Below are 22,438 nucleotides of genomic sequence, written 5' to 3'. Positions count from 1 at the left end.
ACAGGTCACCCCGCCCTAGGACTCACCCTGACTGGTCAAATCTCCTCTCTGGGAGGTCCTATCAGGGCAAAACCCATGGTGATTGGTAGAGGGAAGTGGGAGGAGTTCTTACAGGGGTCACAGAAGGCACCTTGCTTATAATCATGTGGCTGCTTTGACCCCGGAAGTAATACCCTCTGGGGCGGGACTTCCTTTGACAGGTGGGCGGGGTTTGAGGGGTCAAGGGGTGGGGCTTAATGGGTCAAGGGACAGGGTTAGGGTTGGATTGACTTTAGGACCCTTATGTTACTAGCCTGCATGTAGTGACTCGGGGTGGCTCCCCTCCTGCCCAGCAGAGGGAGAGCCCTTATAGACACCCAAGTGGGCGGAGTCACCGACGCCTGTTCCCGCCCCCCGGAAGTCAAGGGGCGGTACAGGAAGTGTAAAAGCTGGCCGCCAGAGCTCAGTGAGGCCCAGCCACCGCAGGGAGCAGACGTGCGGCCGGGAGACCTCTGAGGGCCGAGGCTGTTGCCCTAACTAGCTTGAGCTACCCCGAGCCCACTATGAGGAGGAGCCGCTGGAGCCCGTCCGCTCCCGTCATTGTGAGGAGCAGTCAGACCTGCCTCGCGCCAACTACGAAGGCGAGGAGCCCCCAGAGCCCCTCTGCCCCTGCTGTTACCCGGAGGAGCCGCCGGAGCCTCAGTGGCCGGATTTCCCCGAGGAGCTGCCAGACCTGCCACCAAGCCCCAGACCAGAGGAACCGATGTTGCTGTACTGGCCCGAGCCCGGCGTGTTTCGGGCAGGATACCCCACTGACCAGCAGAGGTGATAGCCGCTGCTAGGGCCCCGGGCTGGAACGCAGTAGACTGGGAGGGCCTGCGTCCCCCCCTGCAGCAGGTGTAGGAGCCTGCGCTTACCCCAACTGGGATATTGTTTGCTCAGCCCCTGCACCAAAGGGCCTGAGCTGTGACTGTTTGTGCCCTGCCCTGATCCAGGGCCTGGGCCCTACCTGAACTTGCTGCTTGTTTGCTCAGCCCCTGCACCAGAGAGCCTGAGCTGTGACTCTTTGTGCCCCGCCCTGATCCAGGGCCTGGGCCTCCCAACTGGCTGTTATATTGTTGCTCAGTCCCTGCACCAAAGGGCCTGAGCTTCCTAACTCTATACGGTTGCTCAGCCCCTGCACCAGAGGGCCTGAGCCCTGAACTAACTGGTTGTTTGTTCCACCAGTAGTGAGTCGGTGTGGCTCCCCTCCTGCCCAGGAGGGTTGAGCCCCGGCACGAAACTTCTACATTGCAGTTATATCACTTCAGATCAAGATAACCTTTGGAAGATAAATAGTTTTCATGACTAGGAATGAGAACTATGTCAGGAAAGCTATCTTGAAAGAATGGTCATATCCATTTTTATTTCACAACATGTTGGTAATATAGCTGATCGCTGTACAATGTTCTGTAAATAATTCTGTAGAAACTTGTTTGAGATAAAATTTAATAGAAATGCAGTTAAATACCAAACCACACATTACATTAGCAGTATTCCTTCTGTATATAGATGTTTCATTAAATTTCCAAAACACATTTCTGAGACTATTCATTACTAGAAGTTCACCTTGATCACCTTGATCGATTGGTCCTTCAGCCCTCGTCTCGATTGCACCAATCACAACACGTCTTCCATTCTCCTTGTATCATGGCCTTCCTTCTCCATGTGCGGCCATGTCTTTTCATGGTAACATCTTCCCATCTCTTTGGAGTTTGGCCGAGTGCAGCTGCTAGTCCATAGATTGTCAGTGAGCCTCACTATATGCCCGGCCTATCGCATTTTACTATGCCTGCTCTCAACAACGACGTTCAGCACTCCACTCTGCTGTCTGATCTCTTCATTGGGGACTCGGTCGTGGATTGAAATTCCCAGAATTCTTCTTTCCATCGCCCTCTCCATGACAACAGTTGCTGCTCCTCTGTCAGCACCCATGTTTCACTACCATACAAAATTGCAGTACAGTAATTCCTCGCTTAACGTTGTAGTTATGTTCCTGAAAAATATGACTTTACGCGAAACATCGTTAAGCAAAACCAATTTCCCCATAAGAATTAATATAAATGGGTGGGGTTAGGTTCCAGGGAAATTTTTTTCACCAGAGGAAAAACTATACACACACACACCATATTTTAAACAAACACTTTAATACTGTACACAGCGATGACGATTGTGAAGCTTGGTTGAGGGGGTGGAAGCGAGTGAGATATTTCCCCAGGGAATGTCTTACTGCTAAATGATGAACTAGCTTTTGGCTGAGCCCTCAAGGGTTAAAATGTTGTTAATGTAACCTCACACTCTACAAGGCAGCACCAATGTGGGGAGACAGCATGGCAAACAGAGACACACACCCTGTGTGTGGGAGAGAGAGAGAGAGATGCACATTGCCCCTTTAAGTATGCTGACCCCACTCGTAAGTACATTGTCTTTTTAAGTCTATCGGGAGTTGAGACAGCAGCTGCTGCCCCAAGCTCTCTCTGTCTCTCTCCATCAGTGTCCCCACCCTGCTCTATATGGAGAAGGGGTAAGTGGGGTGCAGGAGCAGGGGAGAGGGGGAAACCCTGACATTAGCCCCCCCCCTTGCACAGCAAGCAGGAGGCTCCCAAGAGCAGCTCCAAGGCAGAGGGCAGGAGCAGCACATGGCAGTGGGCGGAGGGACATCTGAACTGCCCGCAATTGATAGCTGGCTGGGCAGCTGCTGCACAGGTAACCTAGGGGAGCGGGGAGCTGAAAGGGGGGGCTGCTGGTCCACCCAGATTCTAAGCCCTCAACAGCTAGCTGCAACAGGCTGCTCTTCCTGCAAGCAGTGGACAAAGCAGGCGGCTGCCAAACGACGTTATAAGGTGTCCTAAGTTTCATCCCCACTCTGGACTTTAGAGTACAGAGATGGGGGCCTGCATGTGAACCTCTAAACTGAATTACCAGCTTAGATCTGGTTTTGCTGCCACTACTCCCAAGTGCTAACTCCCTTCCTGGGTACCCTTGAGAGACTTCTTCACCAATTCCCTGGTGAACACCGATCCAAACCCTTGGATCTTAAAAGAAGGAGAAATTAACCATTCCCCCTCCTTTCCCCCCACCAATTCCAGGTGAGTCCAGATCCAACCCCCTTGGATCTTAAAACAAGGAAAAATCAAGCAAGTTCTTAAAAAGAAGGCTTTTACTTAAAAAAAAGAAAGGTAAAAGAAAACCCTCTGGGAGAGATTAGCATACCAGCTACTCTCACAGACAACAGCTTCAAATCACAGAGGATGTTCCCCTGGGCAAAAACTTAGTTACACAAAAAATACCCAATTTGATTATTCCCTAATGCCCAAGACAAGTTACAAAGAAAATAAATATAAACCTATTTATTTCCTTCACTAATACTCACTACTTGATAAGAGGCTGAATTCTGGAGCTTGCCCACTCCGGTCAAAACTTAAACTGAAACTAAACAAAGGAAACTTCCCTCCTTCCTTTTGAAACATCTTATCCCCGCATTGGTTCCTCTGGTCAGGTGTTAGCTAGACTAGGTGAACTTCTTAACCCTTTACAGGTAAAAGAGGCATTAACCCTTAACTATCTGTTATGACATAAGGCAGCATTGTGTAAGGGGACCGTTGCCCCTTACTAACATTCAGTGGGGGTGTTTTGGTTGCTAGCTCCCAGCACTAAAAGGGAAGGGGTCGATGGGAAATCAGGACCCTGAGACTGACAGTCCCCAGGAACAATGGCGAGAGGCCAATGCTCAAGTCAGCATGATTGACAGGGCAGGCAGGCTAATCAGCATGACAGGAGGCCAGGGTGGGTCCTGTCCTCCGTGTGAGTTGGAATTGCCTGGGTCAAACTGAGTGGGGCTGAGCTAAGGAGAAAGCAGTGGCCCAAGCTGAGCTGGAGAGCAGAACTGTGCCAGATCTAGAGGGGCCAGAGGCGCAGCCACAGAGCCAGAGACGCAGCCCAGGGAGAGCAGATCCTGTGCTGGGAGCAGAGCTGCAGCCACAGAGCCAGGTGTGGTGAGCAACTGGGACCAGCCAAAGGGGGACCTCAGGCAAAGGGCCTAGCACAGAAAGACACCCCTAGCCAAGGGCCCTTGTAGGCCAGACCGGGCGGGGGACCTTAACCTGACGGGGGGCTGACGCTGGGAAGAAGGGTCCCACCACTCAAAGCACGGAGGTGTGTGGCCACCACCATTGCAAGTGTCCAACCTGCAGCATACCTGCAGCACAGCCAGGGCCTGAGAAGGAAATCTGGGACCTACAAGGAACAGACTGCAAAGTGCCCTGATGTCCAGAGACACTGTTTGTGATGTTCCCTGCCACAGAGCAGGGTGATGTGTTTTCCTTTAACCTTTCCCATTTTTCCTTGTTCTTTTCTTTAGATTAATTGTTAATTAAACAACTTGTATTTGCTTTAAATTGTATGGAATAATCAGTGGGTCAGGCAGGTGCCCAGTGCAGAGAGGGTACCCCGGAGTGGGGACACCCTAGCCCCTGTCCTAGGTGACCACAGCAGGGTTGGGGGTTGAGCCCCCCCAGGAATCCTGGGCACAGCAATCCTGGGCCCAGCCTTGTTGGGGTTACGAGGACTCTGCCAGACAGGAGAGTGGAAGGGGAGCCCTCAAGGGCAGGGAGGCCTCTGGGTAAAGGGAGTGGGAGCGAGGACTCAGATCCTTTCGCTAGCCCACTTCACCGCGGTAGTGCAGAAGCCAGGAAAGTTCCCCACAATAGCGGGACCATTCCCCCACTAACAATTGCACAACTTTAAACGAGCGTGTTCTGTAATTGATCAGCAACATAACAATGAAACACTGTTAAAAGGGCTGACTTTAAGTGAGGAGTTACTGTACTGTTTAGCTGAAGAGGCTGGCACGTGTTGCCTTGTTGATTTTTCCTTGGAGGACATCCCTGATAGAACTGAATGCACACCAATGTGCGTTCTTTCTTCGCGAGAGTTCAGCTTCCTGATCGTGGCGCATGTTAATTCCTTGGCCCAAATAGACATATTGCTCACTTCTATTTGTTCTCCCTTCATTGTTATTTGGGCTTTTGGCAAGGTATCAGATCGTATACATTTTGTTTTGGAGCGGTTAATTTTCAGTCCGACTTAGCTGCTTTTTGTGTTGAGTTCTCGCAGCATTTTCTGTAGTTTTGATAGTATTTTTGGCAATCAACACAATATAGCCCATGAATCCAAGATGGTAAAACTGCTCTCTGTTGATGTTGATTCCACCCTTCCAATTCATCTGCCTCATTACTATTTCGAGGCAGGCTGTGAAGAGTTTCGGTGAAACCATGTCGCCTTGTTTCACACCGTTCTTAACTGGGATGGGGAGTATCAAATAAGATTGTATCAGTTGTGCCGTCAATTTGCTTCCTTTAATAGTTTGATATCGTTTGTGTCGATGCCCTGCTCTGCAAGAGCATTCAACACTGTATTGATCTCTGTGCTGTCCAACGCTTTTTCATAGTCGACAAAGGCAATACATAAAGGGAATATAGTGAAAATATGGTCCATGTGCTGAAATTCCTCCGAAAACCTGCCTGTTCTTTGGGCTGTTGCTCGTCCAGACTCTGTGAGAGTCGGTTTGTTATTATTTTGGTGAACAGCGTGTAGACATGTGAGAGCAGTCATATTGGACAAAAGTTCTTTAGATCTTCACGATCCCTTCTTGCACAGCAGAATGGTGTTGGACTCCTTCCAGTTACTTGGAAAGGCAGAAGATACCATCTAACGGCTAAACCTCTGAGCAAGGGTTTCCCAGAGGTCTTGGCCTCCAGCTCTTATCATTTCAACTTCTCAGTCCATCTTTACCTGAGGCTATTAATAGAATGTACTGTAAATATAACAAAGTTTAATGGACAAAGGATGACATACAAGTGGATGATTAAGTCCACAGTAGAATGTCTACAAGCCTAGCTGCATTTCAGTAAAAATGGGAATTCCACCTTGTTCATCATAATGCACTTGAGTTTGGGATAAATCATTCCAAATAAACTCTACATTAAAAAAATGTATTCATCACTTCAAAAGGCCTTAGTGGGCTCAATCTAGCAGCCCACCGCAGTGCAGTGGAACATATAAAGGGTCACATCAGCCGAATCAATTAAAATCAATAATTGTCCAACTGAGTAGAAATGACTTTTCCCAAAGCAGTGCTGATCATGTTTCCCTATCCAGGCCATGTATTAGAAAAATCAGATCGGCTATGACACTAATATTAACACTGTAAGACTGTAACTTGCATAATATATATAGATGATTTCATTTTTTCTTTGTATCTTCTACTTTTTACAGTCTCTCTTCTTCAGTTGTTACTGATCTGAGTTGGAAGAAAAAATTAAGCATAATTCAGGTTGAGCTTTAGACTCAAATAAGGATTCAACGTCTTTTATGTATGGAAAACACAGCATTATCCTGCCTGCTCAAACTTACAGTACTTTCCTTTTGAGCACAGAATGAATTTTCTGAGAATTACAAGAAAATAAATTAATTAGTTAAATTAATTGAAAACTGGGACCCTTAAGAAATTTAGCATTTGTATCACTCTCTTCTATGTCCCAAATGATCTTAACACAAACTCTTCAAATGTTTTATATAGTTACAATTAATTGAAAACTTGTGTGTAGGCTATATTGCAAGAAATTAGGTTGCAATTAAGCTATTTTAAGGATTTTTTTACTCTAATTGTTATATAGACTACACACAGGGTCAGTTCAACCGGTCAGGTAACTTTTAATTGGGACCATTGTGACATCAGATGCAATTTCACCAATCCCACCCCCCTTTCTCTCATGTTATTTTTCATGCAATAGTTCTATGGGGTGTAATGACTCTGGATGAAGGAGACTGGACATGAGTGGAGTGCTCATTGGTAGATTAGTTGGCCCAATTTCACAGCTCTTTGAAGGTTCCATGCTGGCACACGAGCTTGGGTATCAATGCCTGAAAGGCTCCCGATGACACTGCTGCCTTATCTCTATTGTGCAGCCAGGCAGCCCCTGCAGGGAAACTGAGGCGCATAGGAGGAGTCTTTAAATTTCACAGATATTGAGACTTGCAGACTGTGCTTTACCCACCCCCTTTTCACATAGCATGAATCTCAATAATACCGCTCTCTAAAGCAACAAGTCAATTGCAAATTAAGAGACAGATTCACCACTATACTTTATCGGCTTTGTGTTGTTCTAGTAATGCCAATTACCCTGTTTCCCCGAAAATAAGACAGTGTCTTATATTAATTTTTGCTCCCAAAGATGCGCTAGGTCTTATTTTCAGGGGATGTCTTATTTTTCAGAAATGAAAAATGCCTTATTATCGGTGGATGCCTTATTATCGGGGAGGTCTTATTATCGGGGGGATGCCTTATATTACAACGAGAGGCAAAACTGTAAGTAGGCCTTATTTTCGGAGGATGTCTTATTTTCGGGGAAACAGGGTAGCATTAAGTTTAAATGGCCAATGCGTCCTGGATGCTTTAGGCTGTTCTGGTATGCCAGCAAATCTGACCTTGAAAGTTAAAATTAAAATAAAATGATTAAAGATTGACACTGCATATCTTCTAATAATTAGAAATATCATAGTAGCATTTTCTTTTGATTCCTTGTTCGGTGATCATGTGTGAAATTTCTGGTAATTAAAAATTAACGAAACTCATACAAAATGTACATTAAGATGAAGTTATGGTTGTGAGTATATATCAGTAATGTAAGGGTAAAAAAGATTATAGGGGTTTTATAATTTTTCCCAACCCATCTTGACTTTGTAGTGACGACATGAGGGAGATGAGTTTGGAAAAAAGTCTTTAAAAAAATCAGTTTTAGCTGAACTGAGGTCACAAAAACGAAAATATTTATTGTCCTACGGTTATTGCATGGTGTCACTACAGGGACGAGTTAAGGCTGTGTTAACTGTGTATTTTCATTTCTTTACCTATGTGTACTACTTTTTAAATGTAACTTTAATGTTGAATTTCCTGCATTTGTGGTGCTTAGTTTGGGGAAAATTTAAAGCATTCCTGTAATGTGATTTAGTGCTATGGACTCTCTACCTTAACTCCCTCTAAACTTAATATTTTTGTATGATAAAATTTTCAAAGGCTCCCAAATTGCTTAGGAGCTTAAGTCTCTGGAAACAAACGGGACATGATCTCCTGAGTTGTTTAGGTGGTTTTGAACATTTTACCCTCAGTTCTTAATTTCTAATATATATATATATATATATATCAGATGTGTGGTACATAAAACAAGAAGAATTCCTAGAGTAAATTCCTGGTAAGATGGTTGTATAAATTAAGGCAACTTTCTGAGCCAGGGCTGATAAATCATCAGTGAAAGCACACTTGTCCTTAGCACTCCATTTTGATTTATGAAAGTCTCCATACAAATGCTGTCATTGGCACTCCAGTATTGTTCTGTGCACAGTAACCTGACTATTACAACAGTGATGTTAAACAATTGTATATTCTGTTGCAGAGAATGCATTGGCTGGATTTTTCCTTTTTGTGCAAGGCTCGCAGTACAATTCATGCTAATATAGTCTAGTTTGCTGTCTTTCTATCTTTGTCTCCTGAAGTGTCTGGAAATGGAAAAAAAAATCAATGTGACTTGATAGTAATACGCTAAAAACATGTTTTAAAGGTGCTGGTATCACTATGCTGTATGCCAGTGTAGCTGATGGAAGGGTCTAGTTGATAAGTGCTGTTCAGCTCATCCTTCAGGTCTTGAAATAGTCTTCTCATTTTTACCTACTAATAAAAGAAAAAGCACAAAACTGAGATTTGTTTGTCTGCTGCTCCTTTGTAGGATTATTACCAAGGATGAATGTTTTGAGTTAGATTCTAGTACTTTGGATTTTCAAAGTTCACTAGGCTGCTCTACTCTGACTTCTTTGCAACCCATTCGACACCATTGATTTCAATGGGATTCCAAACTAGAAAAGCACTAGGAACCCTCTGCCACAAAACCTCCATAGGGTTACACGTACTCCAAGAGCAATATGTCAGTGACCACACTGTAGAGGCACTCAAGGCTAGCTCAGCGGACCTTTTGTGAGATACCCAGGTGACCTAGTGCTTGGGTAATACAGGACAACTGCATAAAGAAAAGGAGACAAAGTTGTTGCATATGGGGATGAAAGAACCCTTGATGTACAGTGAGGACCTGACCTGTTCCCATTGAAATCAGTAGAAGATTTGTCACGGGATTGAGCAATAGTGAAGTAATTAGGTTTTGCTATGATTAGTGAGTTGACCTATCATAAGAACGGCCATAGTGGATCAAAACGAATGGTCCATCTAGCCCAATATCTGGTCTTCTGACATGGCCAATGCTCCCAGCTTTTGGAAGTTAGTGGCTGGGAACACCCAGAGCTTGGGGTTGCATGCCTGACCATCGTCGGTAATAGCCTGTCTTCCATGACCTTATCAAATTCTTTTTTGAACACCTTTATAGTTTTAGACTTCAACATCGCTTGCCAATGAGTTCCATAGGTTGACTGTTCACTGTGTGAAGAAGTATTTCCTTTCATTTGTTTTAAACCAGCTGCCTATTAATTTCATTGGGTGACCCCTGGTTCTTGTGTTAGGTGAAAGAGTAAATAACTCTTCCTTATTCACTTTCTCCACATATCATGATTTCTCAACATTTGCCATGACAGCTACAGTCCACCTAGCAACTCAGTTCATTCATGTCCAACAGTATACATATATAGCTCTCAACCGAACTAAACGCATTTACCAAACCTCATCCTATGCTGCTTTTGGAAGTGCCAGTATTCAAAGGGAACACTGGGCTGCCCTGTTGTGTTCACCATTGCAGTAGTTAATGCTAGCTATACATCACACTGTTCACAAGAATTTACTAGTCCTGTAAAGATTTTTCTTGAGAAGGAGAAGAAATGCCTCAACGCCATCCATCTTCTTGCTTTTTCTGCTTCTCTCTGTTGTCTGCTGCTGGTAGTGATTGCACACAATTGTGTCACATGTTAAGGAGAAAATGTTAACAACATATTAGGTGGAGCTGCTATCTATATCCAAATCAGATTCAGACATGTACATTGAAATATAATTCCACATAGTCCTACAATTCCTAGAAGAAGATCAGAGAGGGAACTAGAACATGTGTACTAAACTGGATTTTCTTTGCATTATGAATTACAAATGTGCTCATTTTACAAATGAAAACTTGGCAAACTAAGGTAAATGTGCCCTCTCCTGAAGAAAAACATTGGTCCTTGGTGTAGATTACAGCCCTTCTCTCTAGATTTGCCCCTGTGACTGGTTTTGCCTGGCTGCTTCATGTTCCTGTTCATAAGGATTTAGGCCAACTTGACCCATGTAATGGCTTTAATTCCCATCACCACTATGAAGGAAAACATGTCCTACCTAGCATCAGCCTTATTAAGCAAGATATACTAAGGCTTTCAATCCTCTGTGGAGAGTTCAGTTGTTCAAAACAATTTTTAAAACTTTCTGGCAATGCTGATGAGTATTTAGTTGGTTGTCTTCTATAAAATGTGGATTACAATATAATCTCAACCACGACAGTACTGAAATTGATTTTATAAACCCATGGTAAATTCCTGGATTTGCATCAAAATGGAACTGGTAAGACTGCGGTTCCAAAGATGGTATGGTTATATATAAACCTTTTTTCAATGTGTAATGTGCTCAGAAACTGAACAGCACTTTGAAAAGCTAGAGGGTAGCTTTAAAACAATTGAGTCTCCAAAAATATATTTGCATTGTTTTGTCTTCTTTGAATGCCTGACAAATCAGTCTATATTCATAATTCAAGCTTTCAGATGTTTATGTGAATGCTTCTGAGACTGATCTGTGCACTGCAAAATCCGCAGCCCGCAATGTTCTCTCTGTGTCCCATTTTATAAATTAAATAGAAAAATGACAGATTAGTGAGAGTCTGTTTTCAATATTCCATACTGTCTTCTGAGAGTTGAGAGTTCCTTGAAGGGAGCCACTTAGAGTAGGTGTGGAACATGATGTATATGCTTCTAATAACATTGCTGAAAAGACAAACATTTAATTTACAAACATTTAGGCAATCAATCCAGACCAGATTAACATGTTCTACATTCTGGGTTTCATTGTCCTACATCTTTTAGAGGCAAATGAGGCAGGATTGTTTTTTTCCATTGATTTGCACTGAAATAAGTATTTGTTTTTATTCTTTCAGCCTTGTGCTAAATAACTCTCAATACACTGTGCTACTACTGATTTTTAAAACTATGAATGGCCTGAATTTATTATATAATTGAGAAATAACCTATCAGTAGTTTCGGTCAGCAGCGATCAATTAGGGTCCTCAATTCTTCTGAGAAAGTCCAAAAGAAATGTAAGCAAAACACAAGAAGTAATTCCACCACTCTATTCAGCACTGATAAGACCCAACTGGAGTATTGTGGCAAGTTATAGACACCACACTTTGGCAACAAAGTGAACAAATTGGAGAAAGTGCCGAGGAGAGCAACAAAAATGATTCAAGGTCTAGAAAACGTGACCTATGAGGGAAAATTGAAAAAATTGGGTTTGTTTAGTCTGGAGAAGAGAAGACTCCCATGGAGGCGCCACTCCAGGGGTAGCTGGGGTGCTCCTCCCTACAGGTATTGCTAGGAGGAAAACTTCCAGTGCACGTGGCAAGCACGCACACCTATTGTGGAATAGACATGAGGAACACATCTCGAAGAACACCAGTTACGGAAAAGGTAACTGTCTTTTCCCCTCTATTCGGCATTGGTGAGGCCTCATCTGGAGTACTGTGTCCAGTTTTGGGCCCCACACTACAAGGAGAATGTGGAAAAATGGGAAAGAGTCCAGCAGAGGGCAACAAAAATGATTAGGGGGCTGGAGCACATGACTTTTGTGGAGAGACTGAGGGAACTGGGATTGTTTAGTCTGCAGAAGAGAAGAATGAGGGGGAATTTGATAGCTGCTTTCAACTACCTGAAAGGGGGTTCCAAAGAGGATGGATCTAGACTGTTCTCAGTGATACCAGATGACAGAACAAGGAGTAATAGTCTCAAGTTGCAGTGGGGAGGTTTAGGTTGGATAGATAGTACATAAAGTCATACTGAAGAGGGCACACTACACACTGAACTATAAGGGACTTTGAGGGTGTAGAGTGTTGGTCAAGGATACAGTGACTAATCTTTTCTCCTATGAAAGGAGCCATGAAGTCTGAGTTGTCCACTCAAAAGAGAAAGAAACTCAATTTTTAAATTTCTCACCCAAGGGAACCCCAGGCAGTGAGCTGTATAAATACCCTGTTATATTTTACTACTTTGTGCCTAGCACAACAGGGCCCTATTCACTGACTGGCAACCTCCAGATGCTACCTATATATCAATGATGGAAAGATACAGAAAGGCAGTCTGACTCTGCTAATCATTTAGGACCTGGGCATCCTGACCACTAATGCAAGTGCAGAGGACACAGATTAGAGGAGATGGGCCTAGGGGAATGCGGTCTCTTTGACTTTCTCCCTTTTCATTCCCACCACACACACACCCCTCTATATAGGTACTGTCTCTCTGACTGAGCAAGTGGTGCGCTACATGCAGTGCCCCTCTCACATTGTATTCATGGGGCTGACTGGTGGAAATTAACAGTACAAGGTGCAGGACAATAGTGAATCAGACCCTTAGTGAGCATGCTGGTAGCTTACAGAAGGAAATCCAATTACTTATCCAGAATAATGCTTTAACAAGCAACAGATTTGAGTCTCATTGGAAAACTGTTTGTTCCAGGGGCAGAGAATTGAATACTAAAATATTTCCCTTCTTTGAGAAGGTTTCTAACGCGAATGTTTCAGTGGCGTAATGTGAGCGACATGGATCTCCGGGGTCAGATATATGCACGAAGGAAAACAAAAAAAGCTGAAGTTAGTGTGCAGCAGTCAGCAGTACCGCTGACGAGAAGGACCCAGAACTTTGATTTCCATAAAGGGAAGTACCACAAGCTAGTGCAAGAGAAGCAAATGACAGCTACTTTTCTCTAAATGTGACGTTCACCAGTTTAGTAAGGACCCAGGTGTTTTGGGGGGTCCGAGGCCCAAGTTTTAGTCAGGGGTATATAGTACAAGTCATGGACAGGTCACTGGCTATGAATTTTTGTTTACTGCCTGGACTTGTTCATAACTTTCACTTAAATGTAGTGACTAAAATGTAGCCTTAATAATAGTTCACTGAAGGGTGGTGTGTAAGGTGTCCGCCAAGAGCCAGAAGCCGACAGGTAGTCAAAATCATTGTGAACTGTACGTACGGATAATATTTAAGGAGGTATGTATCTATACTGAAAATTATGTACTTAAGGTCTTGGAGTTAAGGCAGGTCACCAGGAGGTGACATACCTTGGAGATGATCCTTTCAGGCCGGAGGTAACAGACACCTATCTCCCTGACTGGCCGTTTGTGTACTGTATGCCTCATAATGTATGACTATCTGCATACTGAGCCAGCTGCCAAATAAAAGACAGTGAAATCTACAGGCTGGAACAAACAGAGGGAGGGAGGTACCCTCCTTATGAATAAAGACAAAGGACTGATCTGATCTATCATGGCGTGCAGAGGGACATACGAAATCCTTCACCGAGGAAGCAAGCTGATGGGATGCTTGTCTTGTGAAAGGAGGGTCATAGCCAGCCTGGTTGTAAAGTGTTGCAAGGATTTTGGACGAGCAATACTTTACACGACATGAGAATATCTTGTTAATTAAGTCTAGGCTCTCAAATGCCTGTTATGATTTTATTTTATATGTGACCATTTGTTTCCAGTCCTTCTACTTGCTACAACTTGAGTCTCTCCGCTATGTTTTGCCAAATCAACTTAGAATTGATTTCACTACATACACATCTAAGTGCTGTGTGTTGAGCAGAGGTGGAACTGGTAAGATGGGGTGTACTGTTTCTTAAAACATATTTAGGTTTTCCTCTTCGCTGCTGCTGCTGAAGGCAGAGACTCAGAACAATGTCCCGGTTCCCTTATCCTGAAATCAGATATAAATCAAGTGCAGTGTGCATCAGAGGCCTACAGTATGCTCCTGTGCATTCTTCTCTTTGTAACGGTTTTCTTCCTGAGGTGATGTGATAGGTCAGTACGTTGGTTCCAGGGCATTGTAACCTGATGTAACTTGTGTGCCAGGAAAAGGTGTAGGCTAGAGGAAGTTATAATATTACAGCAATTACTAGAGGGCTCATCAGGGATGGGGGGGCCCATTGTCCTAGACGTTGCACAAACATAGTGAGAGACAGCGCTGCCCAGAGATCTCACTATATAGACTAGAGTGACCGAGGAGGTGTTCTCCCCACTTTTCAGCTAGCCAGCTACGGAATGAATGAGTTATTTGTTCAAGGGTCACATGGGAAGCCTGTGGTAAAACTGAAAATTGAACCCAGATTTTTTGAGTTCCCATTCAGGGACTTTACTCTCAAGACCATCCATCTGTTCTAACTTATTTTGTTGGGTATGTAGCTATGAAAGGGTGATGCCTTCTGTTTGCTGTGTACTGCATCTTTCATTCTCTAAAATGTGTCTGTATGCAGAACGGTCTATAGTATCTGCTTTGCTCCCCCAAATACCAGCCAGCAGAGCTAAGATGGTCCAAGGTGGGGAGAAATTAACATTGTCCTTCATAGCCCAAATAATCTTCATATATGAACCAAATCTCCTGAAATGCTGGATCCAAGTCCTTCTAAGTCAATGGAAAAACTGTGCAGTTTGCAGCAGCTCTAATGTACCTTAGGGCTTGGCTACACTTACATTTTATAGCGCTCTAACTTGCTGGCTCAGGGGGGTGAAATATCACCCCTGCGTGCAGCAAGTTTGAGCGCTTTAAAGCGCTAGTGTGGACAGGCTCTAGGTGCTAATCCCCTCATGGAGGTGGATTACTAGGATTAAACCAGGTGGATTACCACGCTCGCACTTCAAAGTGCTGCTGCGGGAGCATTCCTGCAACAGTGCTTTAAAGTTTTCAGTATAGCCAAGCCCTTAGATGCTTTGAGCATCCGCCCCAGTGATTCTAACTTCTGAATGAGAAGGACTCTGAATTGTATTTGATTTTTGGTGTTGCTGTGCCAATGCTTTCTTGATGCCATACGTGTCGCTGTCAGTTTACATAATTATAAACATTAAAACTAAATTAGACTGAACATATTTTCTGGAGCTAAAGATCATTGCTATCCCTCTGTCTTGGGAACATCTCCTAGGGGATTCTTCACTGCAAGTTCTTGGGGGAACAAATATTGTTTCTTCTTTGAGTGATTGCACATGTTTATTCCACTAGCTGTGAGCATGACTCATGTGCAGTTGTCAGAGAACTTCTTCACTGAGCGGTACCTGTCTGGGTGGCTCGATTGCCCTCTGCCGTTGTGAGCCTCCCCCAAATCCCCTCAGTTCAGGGGTGGCTCTATGTTTTTTGCCACCACAAGCACGACAGTCACGCGGATTTGGCGGCGTTTCTGTGGTTGATCTGCCAGTCCCGCGCCTTCGGTGTGCCCTCCGCCAAATTGCCGCTGAAGCCGCAGGACCGGCAGACCTCCCACAGGCATGCCGCCGAAGGCTGCCTGACTGCTGCCCTCACAGTGACCGGCAGGCCGCCCCCCCGTGGGTTGCCGCCCCAGGCATGCACTTACTGCGCTGGTGCTTAGAGCCGCCCCTGCCTCAGTTTCTTCTTGCCACGAGTGACTACTGTTGGAGTGCTCCCAGGCTTGCTAACACTATTTTTAGCCCACCAGCTATGCTTCTTTCATGGCAGGACATGACAGCAGAGGCCTTGTGGTGGGAAGACTGATGCTTAACATCAAACACCAATCAGTTCCCGTCACAGACCCTACTACCCATGCTCCACGCTTCGCGACGTTGTCAGTGGGCCCTTCTTAACTGATTCCAGTCTGGGCAAGGCCTCTGTTCAGCCAACCAGCACTGCTGGGGTTTTCGAGACAATCCAAGCTGCAGCTGTGGTGCAGATCAAACAATGATACGTGTTGTCGAGGAGTGCCCGCTAGCTAAATTTAGAGGCGGGCTCCGAGAACTCCACTTGGCCATTAAGAATGCTATTTCTTGGCTTGGCGAATAGGCAAATATTAAATAAATAAGTCACAAGTTTATTTCCCTCACTCTTTCTGTATATAGTCTGTTTTGTCATTTAGTGGCTAGTAGTTAGTTAGATATAATGTACAGTTAGTGATAGGCTTCAGTTTTTAGGTCCTTTTTGGACCAAATTTGATTCATGGTACCTGGACTTGTGCTGGAGGCATACCTCATTCTCTGGGGTTCAAGTCCTGCTGGTCATGTGCCAGGCCATTGTCAGTCAGTGACCCACATCCCAACTGCCTAAAGTGTTTGGAGGAGCTCCATATCAGTGACAAGTGTCACACTTTTGTAGAGGGTTTAAGCCTTGCTTTAAAAGAGAGAGCAGTGAAACTTAAGTGTCTCCTTATGGGGGTGGCCCTTTGCCCTTCAGTGGAGCCATCAGGTTCAGAGAGTACTCTGAGTGTGACACCATCAGTACAGAGCACACCTCCCGAGAAAGGCAGACTCGAGACGCGAGTTCACTCTGATGGCAGAGGAGGGCAAGCTCGTGGCAAGGACAGCTCTCCAGGACAGCTTGGATGTGGCAGACTCAGCAGCTTGATACATGGCATCTGCCATATTTATGAGGAGATATCTGTGGCTGCAGTCGTCTTGTCCTTTGATGGGGGGGTCTCCTTCTTTTTGGAAAACATGGACGATAGGCTGCATAGTCTAAAACATTCCAGGGCAACACAGAAGTTGCTTGGAATCTACATATCGGTGACAACTAGGTAGCAGTTCTGGCCCCAGCAGGCTCCCAGCTATCAGACTTTTATATCTCTGTCCCCCTAGAAAAAGAGGCAGGAATTACAGGAGGCAACCGCTGCACCATGCCTCTCCCCCACCCCTCATCATCTGCAACAGCAGGTTCTTCTGAACCAACAGCCCAGTCTAACCATGCATTTTGTTGGGTTTGTCAAGGACGGCATACCAATATTACAGACCAATTTGTTCCTACCCCTATCTTTGCCAAACATCTCTCCCACTTTTTTCATGCGTGGACTCAGGCTGTTGGCTTTTCCTCCACCCCATTGCTCTCTCCCAGGACCTCCGAAGTCAGTGCCCACCAGTTTGGGATTTATCTTTCCTCCACGGACCTCTTCTCTTAACCCCCTTCTCCCCCTCTTCATCCCTGCAGCATCTGCCTCAGCCTAGTTCTTGCGCTGCCGAGCGAAGGGGCCGGGTAGAAATGCCGAGCAGCTCACCGAGATGAGGGTGCAGCTGGCCCTGGTGCTGGAGCAGGCTGGGTAGAGGGAGGGAGAGTGGGGGAGATGCACCCAGCAGTTGGGATACACTGGGGGAAAGAGAATGAGGAGAGGAGCGGGTGCTCACACACACACACACACACACACACACACACACACACACACACACACACACAAGCGGAGAGCAAGGACACACACACACACACACACACACACACACACACACGAGTTCTCGAGGCACACAACTGCACCCAGAGTCAGACACCCCATCCCAGGTGCCTGAGACAAAGTGACAGAGCGGGGGCACAGACTTTGCGTGAGAACCAGGCACCAGGGCTGAGAGGAGACAGGCCCCCGCCCACAGTGACAGAGGGAGGGATGTGGATATATATACACACACACACACACACCACCGAAAGACACAGACACACTGAGATTGTGACAGACTCACCTCAGGGACTGGCAGCCAGAAAGAGGCTGATACACGCACCTGGCGCCTGAGTGAGTCTCACACACACAGACGGTGATCATACACACAGATAGGGTGATCTTTCTGTAAGATTCTTACACACACAGCCAGGGCCATCACACAAAGAGACAGGGTGATCTCACATGCACACCCTCTCCCTCTCTCTCACAGGGTGATCTCTCTCACTCTCACACACACTGTGATCGTTCACATCCCTCCAGTGACAGGGAGAACGCCAGGCTCCGCTCCACGTGGAATCTGAGCTCAGCAGCAGCAAATCCGCCCTGGGTCTGGTCCTTTTCTCTCTCTCTCTTTCTTTTTCCATTTGGTCAAACGGCACCTACCCAAGCCCTGAAAAAATGTCTGCCCGTGAAGCGAGGAGAGGGCGCCGGGTCTGTAAATAAGAAGTGAGTACTGGCACAATAGCGTGCGTTTCCAGATCAAAGTCTGTTTGAATGCTGCATGCTCCCTTGCTTTCCCAATGCCTCCTCGCAGGAGGGACTCAGGGCTGCTCAGTCCCTCTTCACCCCTTTCCTTCCTGCATCTCCGTCCCAGATTTTGCACGCTCGGTTAAATACCTGCCTGGCTTTTGTTTCTAACACTTCTCCTTTGTCTAAGGTGAGTGTAGCTCCCCCTGTCCGGGAGGGTCAGGCTGGGCTCCGGGCTCCCACCGGACCATTTCGCCAGCCAAACCCCGCTCTGCAAGGATGCTTTTTGCAAGCGCTTTAAATCCAGCGCATCTTTGCGAGCTGGCTGCTGGGGAGAGGGGGAGAGGAAAGGGGCCAGGGCCCTTTCTGGCTGGAGCGTCCACGTTTTGCTCCTCTCAGGAGTGTGAAAATGTCCCTGTCAACTGCATTATGGATGGGTGTCAGCAGGGGGCTGGGGAAGTTGATGGGAGGGATGCAGAGCACCACTGGGTGGATCAGTTTAGGGCGCCTCACAGACGTCCTGTTCTCCTTTGTTAGCTGCATTCAGCGGACTGCAGGGGGAGTGTAGCAGGAGAACTGGGGGGGGGGGGGGCAGGTCTGCCCTTCTTCATGGTGCTAGGATGTGTGTGTCTGTCTGCAAATGTCGAAGCCAGGCAGAAAGAGGAGCAGTTTCCTAGTCTACAGCATGAGGCTTGGCGTAGCCTGAGGTGCCCCCAGTTTTGGGTTTGGACAGAGGGTCGTGATAATATAATAGGAAAAATTCTGACTGGCAAGGGGAGCTCTGACTGAAAGGAAAACGTGATGGCTCTCCCCTCCCCCCCCATCACAAATCATGTCAATCCGAGGAGAGAGCACAGCTTGAAGGGGCAGTTATTAAATCGGGCGTCCTTCCCAATCTTAGCCTCACACATCGATTTTTGTCCAGGGGCATATCAATAGCCTCATACAGTGTTCCATGCCCACTACACTTGAAGGATATTTGCATGCTGGTCTGGTGCTCCCGGTTAGTTAGAACCAGATTCTAGTTTTCTAGTAGCTGAACAGTAACTATTTCATAGCCGTACACCGAGGCACGAGTGGAGCTTTTTCATTTGGGGCTGCCTTTTCATCCTCTAATCCCCCTGCCCCTCCCCAGGTTCAGGTCCAGTGTATTAATTTCCTAGGTCTGCCTTTCTTCTGACCTGTATTGCATGATTCTTTTCGAATGAGAGTTCCTGTAACCCTGTAGGTTAACCTCCAGCGGGTGCTCAAGAGAAGATCCTATCTCTGTGGAAAATGACACTCCCTCCCTCCTCTGGGGGCATTCCCAGCTTCCAGAGACGTGGGAGAGAGACTTTTGAATCTACATTTAGAAGTAGGCTTTCCCCACAACAGCTGAAAGTGGTGTTGCAGCCATTCAAAATATATTAATAATTTTAAATATTGTATTGTTGTTGCAATCTTCCCTCAGAGGACCTTTAAGTGTATGTGATGTGGATTATTCTTATATAATTACTAGTGTAGTTACTTGTAATCATGCGTTATGGGGCTACTTGATAACACACACAAGTGATCATTACTGTCCCAGTGGGTTTCTTGTAGCAGTAAACAATCAAATATCCTATAATAAGATGATTGACTTTTCCAACAGGCATGCGCTTGTGTTCCTGGTATTTCCTAAAAGGGTTTAGCCAACACTTTCAAAGTGTTAGAATTAATAATGAATCATTTTTATAGTTACCTGTGTGGGGAATTTGAAAGTGAACTGCAAATATTCTAATGAGTGTCTGAATGCAGAGTTGAGGGCATGTAAGACTTAAGGAAAGAGTCCTGTTTTCCTGATAGTTTTTTAACGCTGACTAAAATGTAGTCTGAGAAGCATATTAGCAATGCCTAAGATTGTTCAAGATGTGAGGACGCTCTACAGAAAAATATCTTTTTATAGTGATTCAAAGGAACAGAAGAAAATAGGGAAAATACTGCATGTTAGAACTACACTTGCAGAGTATTTATAGGGGACATATATATAGTAAACAATGCAAGTGTGTGTATGCATGTGTGTTCATATAAATAGCATATTATTAGTCCTAGCAGTAGCTGAAACCAGTCATTCTGTAGTAATAGAACATGGTGTACAAGTGAAATGCATTTATAACACAACTCTCTATGAACTCTATTTTGAATTAACAGGATCTCTGTAACCTCCTGGTAAGAAAGGTGTACAGCTAAATACACCTCTGTCCAACGCTGTGGACGTTAACATTCTTTTTCTGTTTTATTAGTGGCGGCACCTGACTTGCTGGATCCCAAATCTGCCACTCAGAACTCCAAATCACGGCTATCGTTTTCTACAAAACCCACAGTGCTCTCGTCACCAGAGGAATGTGATTCGGCTATTAATGTTATGAAATGGAAGACGGTCTCAACGATTTTTCTGCTGGTTGTTGTATATTTAATAATTGGAGGTACTGTCTTCAAAGCCCTGGAGCAGCCACGTGAAACTTCCCAAAGAGCCACCATTGTGATTCAGAAGCAGACATTTGTATCTGAGCTTTCCTGTGTGAATGCATCGGAGCTTGATGAACTAATGCAGGTCATTCATGCAAAAAAGTAACTTGTTCCTATGTTTTAGAAGAATGAATTCTTCTATAGCAATGGTTCTGTAATAAATGGGACACGCTGTATCAGCATTTGAGCTGCAAATGTAGCAAGAAGGCTAACTTAAGACAGAAAAGTTGGCAATATCATTTTTAAATGAGGCTTCAGCTGAAAAGTCATTGCTAATTGCTTTTTAATGTTCAGTGTGCATTATAGACAACTTTTAAATTGAAGGCTCCTGTGCTAATTAAATGACTATTCATTAGCAATATGTATAATTTAATAGTTCACAAAGGAATGGGTGTATTGATTGAGCCTTCCTTGCTTTGTCAATATTGGGAAAGCAGAGCAAGGCCAACCATTACCTTAAGAAAGTTCAGATTTATCACTACTTTAGCAAACAATTCTCTCTTTTAGCTGAACATTTATTTCCACAGGTTTTTGTTTTAAATACAGCAAAATAATATTAGCTAGCTATTTCCATTACAAATCTTGTGGGTTTTTTTTGTTTTTTGTTTTTGTTTTTATTTCAACATCGAAAGGCTAAATCCGCAGCTGATATAAATCAGCATCACTCTGTTGAAGTCAGCTTATACCACCTGATGATCTGGCTCATCATATTCTCAGGTGTTTCAAATGGCACCGTGAACTCAGCGGTTGTACCTTATGACTGGAGAATTGCAAATGTAATACTTCTATTTTAGAAAGGGGGAAAAAGGTGATTTGGGAAAGTACAGGCCTTTTAGTTTGGCCTCATTTATATGCAAGCTCTTAGAACAAATTTTGAAAGTAGTTAAAGACATAGAGGTAAAAAAGGCAATTGGGATAAAATACATGTTTTTACAAAAAGGAGATCGCTGAGAAGATAACTGATTTTCTAGACAAAGGAAATGCATTAGATGTAATCTACCTGGATTTCAGTAAGGCGTTTGATCCAATTCCACAGGAGAAATGATTAGTTAAATTGGAGAAGATGGGGATTAATACAAGAACGAAAGGTGGGTAAGGAGTCGGGTAAAAGGAGACTACAACTGGTCATACTGAAAGGTGAACTGTCAGGCTGGAGGAGGTTACTAGTTGAGTTCCTCAGGAATCATTCTTGGAACCAATCTTATTTAACGTTTTCATTAATGACCTTGGCACAAAAAGTGGGAATGAGCTAGTAAAATTTGTGGAGGACACAAAATTGGGATGTATTGCCAATACAGAGAGGACTGGAATGTCATACAAGAAAATTTGGATGACTTTGAAAATTGGAGTAATAGGAATGAGATGAAATGTAGTGGTATAAAGTGCAAGGTCATGCACTTAGGGACTAACAGCTAGAATTTTTGTTATAAACTGGGGACGTATCAGTTGGAAGCAACAGAAGAGGAGAAAGACAGGGATGACTATGTGCTGTTAATATGATGCAGCTGTAAAAAAGGCTAATGCAATTCTAGGCTGCATCAGGCGAGGTATTTCCAGTAGAGTTAGGGAAGTGTTAGTACTGTTATTCAAGGCACTGATGAGACCATATCTGGAATACTGTGAGCAGTTTTGGTCTCCCATGTTTAAGAAAGATGAAATCAAACTGAAACAGGTGCAGAGAAGAGATACTAGGATGCCCAGAGGCCTGGAAAAGCTACCTTACAAGAAGAGACTTAAGGAGCTTGGCTTGTGTAACCTAACCAAATGAAG

General features: G+C 44.7%; 1 protein-coding gene across 2 annotated transcripts; it reads left to right on the top strand.

Annotated features, from left to right (window-relative positions):
• Positions 1-259: 259 nt before the first annotated feature.
• Positions 260-21,284, top strand: LOC128829779 (potassium channel subfamily K member 2-like). 2 transcript variants are annotated; one of them, XM_054015184.1, is made up of 2 exons: positions 260-804; positions 20,443-21,284. In XM_054015184.1, the coding sequence occupies exons 1-2, from the start codon at positions 543-545 to the stop codon at positions 20,772-20,774; spliced, it is 594 nt and encodes a 197-aa protein (XP_053871159.1). In that variant the 5' UTR covers positions 260-542; the 3' UTR covers positions 20,775-21,284. The 2 variants fall into 2 exon arrangements, 1 of the variants encoding a protein (XP_053871159.1); XR_008443456.1 differs by lacking the exon at positions 260-804 and adding an exon at positions 18,043-18,160.
• The last annotated feature ends 1,154 nt before the right edge of the window (positions 21,285-22,438 follow it).

The sequence above is a fragment of the Malaclemys terrapin genome, unplaced genomic scaffold (genome assembly GCF_027887155.1).
Source record: "Malaclemys terrapin pileata isolate rMalTer1 unplaced genomic scaffold, rMalTer1.hap1 scaffold_78, whole genome shotgun sequence".
NCBI lineage: Eukaryota > Metazoa > Chordata > Testudines > Emydidae > Malaclemys > Malaclemys terrapin.
Note: the sequence above shows the minus strand (reverse complement) of the source record. Positions and strands in the feature narration are given on the sequence as shown.